This window comes from Mobula birostris, chromosome 32, assembly GCF_030028105.1.
Source record: "Mobula birostris isolate sMobBir1 chromosome 32, sMobBir1.hap1, whole genome shotgun sequence".
NCBI lineage: Eukaryota > Metazoa > Chordata > Chondrichthyes > Myliobatiformes > Myliobatidae > Mobula > Mobula birostris.
Genome location: NC_092401.1, coordinates 20,200,597 through 20,215,532, shown reverse-complemented (window position 1 = coordinate 20,215,532; position 14,936 = coordinate 20,200,597). Strand labels below are relative to the sequence as shown.

At 47.9% G+C, this 14,936-nt stretch overlaps 1 protein-coding gene across 1 annotated transcript in view; it reads left to right on the top strand.

The window, feature by feature from the left end:
• Positions 1-14,936, top strand: part of notch3 (notch receptor 3) — a 224,337-nt gene that overhangs the window by 188,057 nt on the left and 21,344 nt on the right. The window contains exons 22-27 of the mRNA XM_072248347.1: positions 7,232-7,364; positions 8,232-8,483; positions 8,799-8,911; positions 9,985-10,490; positions 12,263-12,613; positions 13,872-14,020. Of these exons, the coding sequence (XP_072104448.1) occupies positions 7,232-7,364; positions 8,232-8,483; positions 8,799-8,911; positions 9,985-10,490; positions 12,263-12,613; positions 13,872-14,020 (1,504 nt within the window). The remainder of the gene's footprint in view (positions 1-7,231; positions 7,365-8,231; positions 8,484-8,798; positions 8,912-9,984; positions 10,491-12,262; positions 12,614-13,871; positions 14,021-14,936) is intronic.

The window sequence follows — 14,936 nt, the reverse complement described above, 5'->3', positions numbered from 1 at the left end:
ACAGGTGAACCCGCTGGTCCTCTCAGTCATTTATATTCCAGCCTGTGCCCAAAACATCTTTCCCCTCCGTACTTATCTGCACCTCTTTCTTAAAAATATTCAAGAACTTTGTTTCCACTGACCTTTGAGGAAGAGTATGCCATAAAACATAGAGCCCGCAGGGAGAAAGAATATAATCTCCATGCTCTCTTAAATTGGCACCTCCTATTCCCAAGCAATGATCCCTAGATTCTCCTGAAAGAGAAACCTTCTGTGCGATTCCACCCAATTGGAGTTTGTGCCTGGAGTTCGGTGTCCCACCACCAGCTAGTCCAGCGGTTGATACCAAGGATCGAAGACTGAACGTCAGTCTGGAAGTCCAGAAGTTGAAGCCCAGTGGCCGAAGCCTGTAGACTGGAGGCCCAGAAGCCTGTTCTGGAGTTGAAGGACTGTCTGTGTGTTGCGTAGGTGGGTGGGATGAAAGGGGGCTTTTTTCTTTCACACACAAAACTCTGGAGGAATTCAGCTGGCCAGGCAGCGTCTTTGGCGAGGGGTCCACAGTTAATGCTGAGGGCTGAGACCCTTCAGTAGGAGGCCCTTCATCCCACCCACTGTAGAGTCTGTACCTTCCGGTGGGAAATGAGAAATCCCTCTGGATCATTGTTTCGTTGTACGTCATATTTCCAGCATCTGCAGATTTAATGTGTTGTGTTTACACAGGAAAGAAAGAGGGAGCTCCTGAAAATTCCTTCCCAATAAATTCTTTTCCAGTGATAAACACCAATTCAAGAAAATGTCGTTAGAGGCTGCGGAATTATTGACGATTTAGGTCAAGGCTGGTTTCTGGTGCAAGGCTCCGACCTCAGGTGTTGACAGTTCCCCCCACCTCCCCTCCCAACAGCTGCTGCTCAGCCCTCTCGGTTCCTCCAGCAGATTGTTTCTGAAATGTGCCGAATCAAATCAGCGAGGGTTGTAATGGGCAGCCGGCTGGTGTACCAAACAGGTACATCCGGTATTATTTAGCGTCAGTTAGTCAAACGTTTGTCTCAGTATATAGTATATATTTTACCTTTCTATGCATATAAAACACTTAAGAAACGTATGTTTCAGCGCTGGGCTTGGGAACGGAAGATCCCGAGTTCGATCCAGTGACAGACTGCTCCCGAGCGCGTTCTCCATCCGTGCCAGGTGGATGTGGAGGATCAAAAACCCAAAACCCAATAATTAAACCACTGCGTTGCTTAGTAGTAATCGTAGCTTTAGTCGGGCAGGGCCTTTTTCACTTTATCCTTTAAAGTTGTTCCGATCGTTGACCGACTAAAACCTAATGCTTTTCCAATGACCAATGGCGTTTCACCTCTTTCCGATCGCTTTATTATTTCCACTTTATTTTGAATCGCGATCGTGATTGTTTTCGTGAACAGAAACACTGCGGAATCAGAGCTCCACCGCCTGGTCCTAATGTCCACCGCACTGAGACAAGTTAAATAAGGTCCAGGGTTCCGCTGGGTCCTAAGGTCCACCGCATAAGGGACTTGAGCATCTGCGTTCTTTGGTATCCGCGAGGGGTCCGGGAACCAATCCCTCGCGGATAAGGAGGGCCGACTGTATTGAATGGTTGCATCACAGCCTGGTATGGAAATACCAATGCCTTTGAATGAAAATCCTACAAAAAGTACCAGAAACGGCCCGGGGTATTCCAGGTAAATCTCTCCCCATCATTGATCACATCTACATGGAGTGCTGATGCAGGAAAGCAGCATCCATCATCAAGAACCCCCACCACCCAGATCAAGCTGCCCTCTCATCGCTAGCATCAGGAAGAAGGTACAAGAGTCTCAGGACCCACACCAGCAGTTTCAGGAACAGTTATTACCCCTCAAATATCTGGCTTGAACCAGTGGGGACAACTTCACTCACCTCACTTGCCCCATCACTGAACTGTTCCCACAACCTATGAACTCTCTTTCAGGAACACATCGTCACATGTCCTCAATGTTTATTGCATATTTATTTATGATTATTATTATTATTGGGTAGCAGGTTGGAGATACGACTCTACCAATGGAGGTGTAAGGCGTTCCTTCCCTCTGCTGGTCTGCGGGTCACCGTTGGGCAAGGTGTAGTACCTGCTTAGCCCCCCGATCAGGGTCACGTGAGGCCATGGGAGCAGGTGGTGGATGGTCGTATGAGCAGCCGGTGCAGATCACAAGTACTGGTTATGCGACCACTAACACCCGGTGGACAATCGGTGAAGAGTATTGATAATGGCAGGAGTCACCCGTCCTGTAAACATGCTGCCCAGAAGAAGGCAATGGCAAACTACTTCTGTAGAAAAATTTGCCAAGAACCATCTGGTCAAAGACACAGAACATGATGCTGATGATGATTATTTGTATTGTATTTTGTATAGTTTTGACTGTTTGTCCATCCTGTTGGAGGTGGTCTCATTAATTCTATTATGGCTCTTGTATTTACTGGGTATGTCTGGAGGAAAATGAATCTCAGCATTGTATTTGGAGCAAGTATGTACTTTGATAATAAATTTACTTTGAATTTTGTTACCCTGAAAAAAATGGTCAGAACAGAAAGAATATTTTCTTCTGAAACCCAAAGCATTCTACTCTCTGAAGCACTGATCTGGAACCCAGGCAAGCTACTTCCTGTTCTCGGTTATCTCTCAACACTACAGACCAGCCTCCTGCCCTGCTCAATGGGTCTGCACTGTGTTGTTTCTGAGACAGTGAGAGAGCTGAGCACAGGACTGCCAACCTGCCCTTCCGGTTCACCAGATGTGTAGGCTCCTTGCAGTACGGCCTCTGTTATCATCTGTGTTCAATCGTGCTTCCTCGCTAGGATCAGGCATAGGATTATGCGCAAGTCCAGTCACTCAAGAGTTAATCACTATTCATTCAATTAACCTGATACATAGGAGTTGCTCATTGTCTGTTTTAGGGTGTTCTGATTTTGTGCTTTTCCCCCTGAGGCAAACAATTTCACAGCGCTCTGGTGAGGTTCCCACCGCTGTGCTGAAGATGCTCATCTCAAACGCAGTGAAAGCAAGTGTCACGTCACTGTTTGCGCTAACGTCCTGTGCACAAAATGGCTGCAGTGCGTTTTGCAGCACTAACTTAAAATAAAAGACTTCATGGTTTGTCGGGACAGCCCAAGATTTTTTTTTAAATTTAGTTTTATTTGTCATGTGAACATGCAGGGAAATGCATTGTTTTGTGTCAATGACCAACACGGCCCAAGGATTGAGCTGGGAGGCAGCGCACAAGTGCCACTACACTTCCTTTAATGCCCACAGCTTACTAACCCTAATTCGTAAGTCTTTGGAATGTGGGAGGAAACAGGGACACCCAGAGGAAACCCACATGGTCATGGGGAGAACTTTGAAACTCCTTACAGACCGTGGCGGGAATCGAACCTTGATCAGTGATCACTGGTACTGCAGAGTGTTGAGCTAACTGCTACGCTACCGCAGTACCGCCACGGTAATGGAGATTGGGTTTTAGCTGAGTCCTACTGTTCTCCAGGAGAAGGAGCTTTTTTTGTGGCCTCCATTTTAGCCTGGTGCTTTGGTGCTCAAGAGCTGAGGGGCCAACCGTGGCAAAGCAGCTGGTAGAGCCACTGAATCACGACGCCCGAGAGACCGGCTCAATCCCAAGCTCGGGCACTGCCTGTGTGGAGTTTGCACGCTCTCCCTGTGACCAAATGGGTTTCCCCGCTTGCTGACGCATTGCTAATCATTGGTCAGCTGAGGCATGTCGGTCAGCAGGTTAATTGCCCTCTGTAAATTCTCCCCTCAGTTGCTAGAATTGTGTCAGAGATCAGATAAAGAATAGCTGTATTTATCACATGTACGTGGAAACGTACAGTGAAATGGCTTGTTTGCATCAAATCAAATTTGCGAAGATTGCCCTTGGGGGCAGCCCACAAATGTCACCATGCTTCCGCTGCCAACATGGTGTACTGACAACTCACTAACCCTCACCCTAATGTGTGTCTTTGGAATGTGGGAGGAAACCAGAGTATGTGGAGGAAGCCCACATAGTTGTGGGCGAAAACATATAAATTCCTTACAGGCAGCAGCACGAATTGAATCCCAGCTGGTGATGTTGGTGCTGTAATGATGTTACATTTACCGCCACGTTGCAGTGCAGATTAATCTTAAATGGGTACTTGATGGTTGTCGCAGGCTTGGTGAATCAGTGCCCGTCTCTCTGGCACTGCCTTAATGAACACATTTTGTTAGCAAAGATTTTGGCAGTTTTGCCAAATGAACAACAGCTTGTGGCAAGTATGACTTTTTTTGTTTGTTGTTGTTCACACTGAGTGTTTGAATTTGAAACATAGTTTTGAAGTGGTCAGACATCGCTACGTCCAATTTGGAGGATGTGAGAGCCGTAGTGGAGATTGCCTGAAATGTTTGACCCTTGATTCTGTTGAAATGCTGAAGAACTGAAATAATTGAGTTGCTTCTATCGTTGAAAAGCTGAATTGAAACTGCCATTGCTTTGTTTTGTTTGCATACTTGGAAAACAAAATGTGTTCAGCTGGAAGCAGTGACCTTGAAACCAAGAGAGAAATTAAACAAACATGTAGAGGTCAGTTCTCTGGGAGAAATGAAAATGAAAGTCGAACAGTAAGCTGTGACTACGTATAAAGGAGATGAGTTACAGGGTGGCACACGCACTGGAGACAGCGTGCCTAACGTGTGTGGAGCACGTTCTTGTTAGCAAGATATCCCATGCGTCTAATATCACATTGCTATGAATTAACATGGAGGCTGTTTTAGCTGAGTTACATGCAAGACCACAGATATTGAGGGATAAGCACGCCTTGGAGGAAAACGTGGAACACCTTGGCAGAAACCAGGAACAACTGGAGGAACAGCTTCAGAAATGGAGGAGCTTAAGTTACAGGAAGAAGTTGCAGCCAAAATGGCTAGAGTTAAAGTACTAAGGGATTCAAGTGCTGTGGGCACTCAGTGTATTCTGGTGAGAGTTCCCATGTTGACGTGGAACAGAGAAAATCCAGCACGCTTGATGTCATTGTGGATACGTCTGAGGATGAAGTGCCTCTGGGCCATGGCGTTTGAGCCCCAAGGGGTAACTCAGGATGCTCTCTCTCAGCCCTCACCATGGAGGCACTCTGAACCTATAACACCCAAAGTGCTTCTGGGAACATTCATTTACAGTGCTTCAGATGACACAAGTTTAAATGCTGAGATGGAGGCCATAAGCACACGGAAGGAAACAACAAGCGTAGTGATGCAACAACATGTTGCATCTCCACCTAAGAGAGAGATTCAAATCTTCGATGGCAATCCATTGCAGTATTTTTCATTTACGAGGGTTTTCAAGAACAGCAGTGAAGGAAACACTGAAGATGTTGGTGACCATCTCGATTTTATCGAACAGTGCAATGACAGTTACCTTAGCAAGCTTGTCAAAAGTTGCCAGCAGGCCAGTCTGGAGGAAGAATATCCAAAGGCCCAAGCTATATTACAGGAACGTTTTGTTGTCCAGTACAAGGTTGCTGTGGCCTTCACGGAAATGGCTTTTTCTGGGCCACGTATCAAATCAGAAGACGCAAAAGCTCTTCAGAACCGCAGTCTTTTTCTCAGAGGGTGTTATAATGCTACGGAAGACATGCGGGGCATGCACGAGTTGGACATGCCTGTTATTATGAAGATTGCCGTAAATAAATAGCCCGATCGACTTTGGAGTTTGGCGGTGTACTGCAAGAAAGGCACAGCCGTAAGGTTACTGTCACTGGCATTTTTGATTTTTTTGACGGGCCGGGGAAGATGGTTGCACTCCCAGTGTTTGGGGAAGAAATGGAAAGCTACATCGCTGGCAGTAAACGAAAGTGAGAACAAAACTGGAACACAAATTCGTTCTCAAGCTAAAGGAAGCAGCTTTGCCATGATTGTGGCAACTGTGGCGAGTAGAACTGAGCCCAGAGCTGATGAAAAGAGTGCAGATTTGAAATAAGCCGTGAATGATGCGAATATCGCCTTGGTGTCTAATGGTCTTACTGGGGCGGGTGACAATGATTGCAAACTTCCTGTAATTCCAGTTCAGTTAAAGTCTGCGCAGAGAAACCAGTGGTTACTTATACTTTGCTAGTTGAAGGAATCCAGCAGTGTTCTGCATAGAGAGCCTGGTGAACAAGCAGAACGTGACAAGATATTCCCTTATTCCCTTACGCATGATGGGTCAAGAGAGCGTTGTGGGTAGCTACTTTGCTTCAGGATTGGAAGTAGCTGACTTCGATGGTGAAAACTATTGGGAACTGCCTAAAATCTATACACAGGAAAGTATGCCTGTCCATAAGGGGAATATTCCTCGTCAGAGAGATCTTCAGGAATGGTCTCACGTGAAGCATGTTTATTTGCCGGAATTGATTCAGAAATTGAACAGTTGATAGGCCATAAATGTGCCTAAGGCATTTGAGCCATTATAAGTGATTCACAGTTTTAATGATGGGCCCTATGCAATCGGAACAGTACTGGGTTTGACTGTTAATGGACCATTAAAATGAGACCATGATGGTAGAAGAGACTACACTCAGCCAGAACTAACAGTTACTGGGACTTTGGCTTCGTGCCTCGATGAGCTTTGGTAGCAGAGACTCAAGACCGATTTTCTTGAACGCAGTCAAGAGGCACAACCTGGCTTGGCAGGAAAAGGGCACAACTCAGGATAGACTGCTTACCAGAAGAGGACGTTCGTGTAAATGAGGAGATTTCATGTCTCCTGGATCTTAGTAGCATGTAGTTGTACTTATTATAGTATAATAATTAGGGGGATGGAATGTCGGAGCAATGTGTTCTGTGCTGCACGTTTATTCTGTATGTTATGGTAACTGATCACATTAGTGCAGCCATGGTAAAAACGTCAGGAATAAAATGCGTGTTCTTGCTCATTCCATGGCATTTTGTAGCTTGGGACTACAGAGGTCATGTCTTTGCTGACCATTGAGATAACGGTCAAAAACGCTGAATTGTGTGTTTGCTAATTGCTAATAAAGGATCGAAATAGGGAATTTGACTCTCTGGAATAATCACTGCAGCTGTGGGCGTGTCACACAAGTATAACAACTTCGTGGGGTGGCAGGCTGGCGACAATTGTTTCGATTTGACTTTGGATCAATTTATGGCAGTCTCACCTTCCTTACAGCAGGTCACACAGTGGAAATGCCTTTCTGCACACAAACTGAACATGACACTCTTTTCCCTCAGTGTATGCCGGGATACAAGGGCAAAACCTGCAAGACGGATGTGAATGAATGCGAATCAAACCCCTGCCAGAATGGAGGCACTTGCCTTGACCTGATTGGCCGCTACATCTGCTCCTGCCCACCAGGAACTCTGGGTAAGCTCGCTGTGACACTGTGAGAGTATCATTATACCCTTCTACCAGCCAAGGGCAGAAAGCAATCTACCGGAAGAACTAAGGGATAGGGAATTGTAGAATGAGTTCTTCCAGCAGATTGTTTGCTGCTCCAGAGTCCAGCATCTGCATTCTCTTGTCCATAAGCCAAGAGAGTTACTGAAACAAGGTACAAAGACAGAGCATGTTTTAATAAAAAGTGGCTTAAAGTGTTTGCAGTGCAGTGATTGTGGGATGGGGGTAATAGATAGAGGTGGGTGGGGGACTAACTACAATGGTTGATCAGATTAATTGCCGGGGAAAGAAACCTTTAAGCTGGCTTGAAGTTTTCTTTCTGTTTTAATAGCCCTGTAGTACTCTCCAGAAGGAAGCTTTTGGAAAGGCAGTTTGCAGGGTGGGTAGTATCCGCAGTGATTTTATTCCTGTCTGCTTCGTTGTCCGGGACACATACAAGTCCTGCAGTGACAGTAGGCTGCAGCCAATGACTTTTTCTGCTGACTTGACAGTTGGCGGAAGTTTTTGTATATTGTGAGAAGATGCTGCACCAAACCAGACAGTGATGGCTGAGGTGAGGGTGCTCTGTTCAATGGTAGTGTAGAATTGCACCAGTACGTTCTGGGGAAAATGGAATTTTAACAACTGCGGCAATGAAATTAATTGGGCAAATTAAATCTGATTTTCCAGCCTACAAAGTTGATGAGGAATTCTCGGTGAAACGGTGAATGAATTTAGGTAAATAATTATTTTTAATGCCGAGTTAGTTTTCTCTCTCTGAGTTTTTGAACCAGGGATGGGTGCAGGATTGTGACCCCACCTGGACTTCTAATCACTTGAGTTTGTCGTTGGCAGGCGTGCTCTGTGAAATTAATGAAGATGATTGTGGTCCGTCCCCTCACGCGAATGTGCCGAAGTGTATGAACAACGGGACTTGCATGGATAGGATCGGGGGCTACACCTGTAATTGTCCTCCAGGATTCACTGGTGATCGGTGTGAGGGTGACATCAACGAATGCCTGTCAAGCCCCTGCAATCTGAAGACCACCATCGACTGCGTTCAGTTGCCAAATGACTACCAGTGCGTCTGCAAGCCGGGATACACAGGTCAGTCCACTGACTCCCTCTGGGTGTGAGGTTGCCATGTGTCCCAGGCATCTGCCTGCTCTCTCACTTTAGCTTGATATCATTCCAATTTCTATTCAGATTTTTTCTCTGTCACAGACACACACATTCATGCCTACACATGCACACAGACATGCATGAAGTTTTACATACTCACACTCACACACTCCCCGAGACACACGCCCACTCACACATACACCCTGTCAAAGACACACACTCGTACGCACGGACTCGCCAAACGGAGGGAGACTTTCGTGACAGCCTGGCTCATCCTGCATGTGTTCTTCTCCTCTTTAGGCCGCCACTGCAAGAGTGTGGTCAACATGTGCGACTCGCGGCCCTGTCAGAACGGGGGCCGCTGTGAAGTCACCACCAACACCCCCCTTGGCTACACCTGCAAGTGCCAGCTGGTGAGTGGCTAGGGTTGCCAACTTTCTCACTCCCAAACAAGGGACAAAAGTAGCAGTCAAATACAGGACACTTGTGTTTACCTTGAAAAAGACTACCATGACCATGAAGCCTTGTGTGGGCACCTGTGTGCGCATGTGTGTACGTGCCAATTTTTTTTCTACAAATCGGTTTTGGCAATCTTCCCAATCTGTTAAGTGAAACTACACTGTACATACATTATTTCTACTTTATATAGGCTGTGTATTTATCATATCATTCCTGCTTTTACTATATGTTAGTGTTATTTTAGGTCTTGTGTGTTATTTGGTATGATTTGGTAGGTTAATTTTTGAGTCTGGGAATGCTCAAAAATTTTTCCCATATAAATTAATGGTAATTGCTTCTTCGGCTTACAAACGGTTTCATAGGAACGCCCTACCTTAGTGGGGGAAATACGGGACAAGGGCAGTCCTGTATGAGACAAACCAATTTAGCCCAATATACGGGACAGTTGGCAACCCTATGAGTGGCGACATTGTTCCAGGCCCCTTCCACCGAGAGGCCGATGTGACTGCGAATTGGAACTGTCTTGCTCTTGTCACGTGGGCCTAGATACAACGAAAAGCTTCGGTCTTGCGTGCAGCCCAGGCTGATCAGTCCGTACTTGAGTATACGGAGGAAGTAAAAGGAAAACGGAATGGATTGTAGAGAGCACAGTGCAGGTAGATAATATAAAATGCAAGTGCCACAGTGAGGGAGAATAGGGAATTAATCTCCCTCAAGAAGGGTGTAACCCTCGCCATCCGAGATGTGCCCTCTTCTCATTATTACTGTTGGGGAGGAGGTACAGGAGTCTGAGGACCCACACTCAGTGTTTTAGAAACAGCGTCTTCCTCTTTGCCGTCAGATTTCTGAATGGTCCATGAACCATGAACGCTCCCTCACTGTTCCTCTTTTGCATTTTTTAAAGTTGTAACTTACACTAATTATTATGTCTTGCTGCTACAAAGTGACAAATTTTGCAACGTAAGTCAGTGGCAATAAACCTAACTCTGACTCTGCGAACTTCCAATTTTACCCCCACCTCCTGCAGAGTTACACCGGACGCAACTGCGAGCGGAGTGTACAGAGATGCCAAGACACGGTCTGCCGGAGCGGCGAGCTGTGCGTTGAAACAGTGCTGGGTGCCCGCTGCCAAGCCCAGCCCAACAGCACCTGTGCCAGCCGCCCGTGCCGCAACGGTGGGGTGTGCAGGCCCAGCCACCAGCCCCCCTTCTACCATTGCCTGTGCCCCAAGGGGCTGATTGGGCGTCACTGCGAGATCCCGCGGCCGTACCCCCCACCGGTTAGGGAGGTGGGCTGCCCCCTGCAGGAGTGCCAGCGCAAGGCGGGCGATGGCTACTGCGACCGGGAGTGCAACACCCACAGCTGCCAGTGGGACGGGGGCGACTGCTCGCTGTCCGTCGACAACCCCTGGAAGGAGTGCAACTTCCAGCATTGCTGGCGCTACTTTAACAACAACGTCTGCGACGAGGTCTGCAACACCCACAAGTGTCTGTACGACAACTTCAACTGCCAGAGCCAAGAGAGGGCCTGCAAGTAAGTCCGGACGGCCAGGCGGGCGGGAGAGAGTTTCGGGCGGCGCCTCCATCTCGAGGTGTGCTGGTCCTTTCTGTCCCTCACTCTCCCTCTTTTAAACCGGCCTGCAGTCTCAACCTGTCACTTCTCTGCTTAGCCTTTTCCCTGCAATGTCCTCATGCTCACGCTGTTGATAAGGTGTAGGTAAGCTCACCGTCCTAACGTCCCCCCTCGTCCGGCTGACGTTTTGCATTGGCAGCTTAACCTACTGACAGGGCTAGTTTCTCCTTTATCTGAACATAAATACAGACGTGCACACACATACAGGCACACAGAAACACGCACAGACAGACACACAGAAACACACACATACAGGACAAGTGTACATATATGTAAAAACATAATCTAACACACACACGCACGCACACGCACATATATATCTATGTTAATGCATGCAGCACATGTCACACGGGAGATTAGTGTACAAACTTAAAGCACACGGTATTGGGGGTATGGTATTGATGTGGATAGAGAATTGGTTGGCAAACAGGAAGCAAAGAGTGGGAATAAACGGAACATTTTCAGAATGGCAGGCAGTGACTAGTGGGATACGGCAAGGCTCAGTGCTGGGACCCCAGTTGTTTACAATATATATTAATGACTTGGATGAGGGAATTAAATGCAGGATCTCCAAGTTTGCGGATGACACGAAGCTGGGCGGCAGTGTTAGCTGTGAGGAGGATGCCAAGAGGATGCAGGGTGACTTGGATAGGTTAGGTGAGTGGGCAAATTCATGGCAGATGCAATTTAATGTGGATAAATGTGAGGTTATCCACTTTGGTGGCAAGAACAGGAAAACAGTTTATTATCTGAATGGTGGCCGATTAGGAAAAGGGGAGGTGCAACAAGACCTGGGTGTCATTGTACACCAGTCATTGAAAGTGGGCATGCAGGTACAGCAGGCGGTGAAAAAGGTGAATGGTATGCTGGCATTCATAGCAAGAGGATTCGAGCACAGGAGCAGGGAGGTACTACTGCAGTTGTACAAGGCCTTGGTGAGACCACACCTGGAGTATTGTGTGCAGTTTTCATCCCCTAATCTGAGGAAAGATATTCTTGTCATAGAGGGAGTACAAAGAAGGTTCAGCAGATTGATTCCTGGGATGGCAGGACTTTCATATGATGAAAGACTGGATCAACTCGGCTTATACTCTCTGGAATTTAGAAGATTGAGGGAGGATCTTATTGAAACATATAAAATCCTAAAGGGATTGGACAGGCTAGATGCAGGAAGATTGTTCCCGATGTTGGGGAAGTCCAGAACGAGGGGTCAGAGTTTGAGGATAAAGGGGAAGCCTTTTAGGACCGAGATGAGGAAAAACTTCTTCACACAGAGAGTGGTGAATCTGTGGAATTCTCTGCCACAGGAAACAGTTGAGACCAGTTCATTGGCTATATTTAAGAGGGAGTTAGATATGGCCCTTGTGGCTAAAGGGATCAGGGGGTATGGAGAGAAGGCAGGTACAGGGTTCTGAGTTGGATGATCAGCCATGATCATACTGAATGGCGGTGCAGGCTCGAAGGGCCGAATGGCTTACTCCTGCACCTATTGTCTATGTTTCTATTGCACCCAAACACAGGCACAAACACAAACACAAGGCAGTAACCATATTGCTCACAGTTCAGGCATTGGGCATGCACATATCTACTCTTGTCGGCACTCAGCACACTAACATACAGCGCCCTGTCCACCAGCAGCCAAACCGGTGATGCGTCTCTGTGTCTGTCTGCAGTCCGTTGTACGAGAAGTACTGCGCGGACCACTATGGCGACCAGCGCTGCGACCAGGGCTGTAACAACGAGGAGTGCGGTTGGGACGGTCTGGACTGTGCGGCGGGCATCCCGGAGCAGCTGGCAGAGGGCACGCTCATCATCATCGTGCTGCTGCCCCCTGACGAGCTGCTGAAGAGCGGTGCCAACTTCCTGCAGAAGCTGGGCTCCATCCTGCGCGCCACCCTACGCTTCAAGAGGGACAGCAATGGCCAGTACATGATCTACCCTTACTACGGCACCAGCTCCCACCTCAAGAAGCGCTCGGCGGCCCACGGGCGGAGTCCTCGAGAGCTTGGACAGGAGATCATCGGGTAAGGGGGTCGCTGGCACTTCATGCCGGCTCCTTTCTGAGCTCCCTGGCAGGAGGTTAGACTAACTACCCTGGTTCAAAGTTTGGGAGGGCAGCACGGTAGCGTGGTAGCGGCTAGCGTAGTGCTATTAGACCCAGCAACCCGGTTCGATTCCCACCGCTGCCTGCACAGAATCTGTACCTTCTCCCCGTGATTTCTTGGTTGCTCTGCTTTCCAGCTTTCCAGGGTCATAGGGGTTAATGGGCTGTGTACTCCTGCAGATGGTAAAGCAGTGGACCATGCTATGGAGGTCTGGCCACAGTAATAGAAAAAGCAAATCTCACACAAAGTGATGACAGGCATAAATGGCCGGTTTAAAAAGTAAGAGTGATTTAAATCAAGTTGAAGAATTCACTGCTGAGTGCAGAAGGCTGGAACCTGCCTAGGGGAAGAAGTTAGTGTACGAACTCCGAAGAGACAGAGGCAGCAACTGAATCCGATCACTGGTGCTGTAAAGTATGATTCCAACTCCCTCGCTTCTGTGCCTGCAAAAGGTGAGGAGGGGGAGGCGATCAGGGACAGGGAACAGGGTTGGTGTGGGGCAGATTAGAGAGGGAGTTCAAGGTTGGAGGCAAACTAAGGACGGAGGGTGTGGACAGTGAGTTAGTGGGATGGTTAGCGATTGGGGTAGGGATTAAGAGTTTGCGATCAGGCGAAGGAGTTGAGAATGGGGCATGGGAATGTGATTGGGCCAGGGTTCAAAATGGAATGCTGATTGTTGGGGTTGGGAGGATGGTGGGAATGGACCTGGGTAGGTGGAGTCAGTCAGTCAGTCAGTGGGTGCCGTTCTGAATCCGAGGTTGGTGGCTATGCACCTCTACCTTCTTCGATCTTGCAACAGCACCGAGTACAGCCCCTCCTCCAGTTTGTTCTCACTGGCTGCCTTGGCACCGCCCGCCACCACCCCCGCCGAACTCGAGCCCGAGGCTGTGTCGGCCTCCAGCCGCGGCCGCTCCTTGGAGCTCGGCCCTTCCTTAGGTGGAGGCCTTGGACAGGTCCAGGCACATGGTGCAGCGCCCAAGTTCATGGGTAGCTGGAGTGGAGGCAGTCATTGAGAACGTGCCAACTAATGAAAGGGATTCTGAGTCCAGGGTCAGGGTGTGAAATGTCCCAAGACTTGGAAAGTTTGGACTTCTGGAGCTCAAGTCTGTCCACCACTCAGACATCACCTTCAACATTGTCCCCACGGCGTCTGACTGTGTTGCTTTTGTTCCTGCAGCTCAAAGGTGAATCTGGAGATTGACAACCGACTGTGCCTCCAGGGGGTGGGAGAATGCTTCCCGACGGCAGAGAGTGCAGCTGCCTACATGGGGGCTTTGTCTGCAGTTGGGAACCTCCACTTCCCGTACCCCATCAAGGACGTCAAAAGTAAGTGCCTCCCGTTGCCCTGCAGGTTGGATAAACAGTGTACAGTAACACAGAAGTAATCTAACACTCTCCGAACTTCGAGGAGGCTAGCCAGCACGCTTTCCAGTCTTCTGGGTTATGCCTCCAAACCTTTCATTTGTTATGTTACACAGCCTCAGGCAACAGACTGTCCCCAATTTACAGACATCCATTAGTCTATTTTGTCTGTAAATTGAGCCATTCACCAAAATCACTTGATGTGCTAACCACACCTCCACAGTGCTTGCAATGAATGGCGTCAGAGTCAGCCAGAGGGTGGTGTACCTGTGGTCAGAGGGATGTGGAGGCTAAGGCATTGAGGGCATTTCAGGCAAAGATTGATGGGTTCTTGATTGGTAAGGGGGTTAAGGGTTATGGAGAGAAGGCAGGAGAATGTGGGATTAAAAGAAAGTCTACTGTGATGGAATAGTGGAATAGACTTGGTGGGCCAAATGCCTAATTCTGCTCCTATATCGTATGGTGTTTCTTGTCTCATGTGACAAGGAACGCTAACCTTTCTTTATCTTAGATCAGGAGGTGCAAGAAAAGGACAGGTTACCGGAAACCGGAGAATTCATCGTTAAGCCACTGGGTTCTAGACTAACTGGGGGAACATGAGGTGTTGTTCCTCTAGTTTGTTTTTATCCTCATTGGCCAGTAAGGAATTAAAGGGCTTTGCAGGCTGCCCCCAGTAACAAAACAGCTTCTATTTCTACAACACACATCAAAGTTGCTGGTGAACGCAGCAGGCCTGCTGCGTTCACCAGCAACTTTGATGTGTGTTGCTTGAATTTCCAGCATCTGCAGAATTCCTGTTGTTTCTATTTCTACAGATGTCCATAAACCGGAAAACCCACAGAAATCACTCAATTTGGAGAGCACACTGCAGCATTGTAAT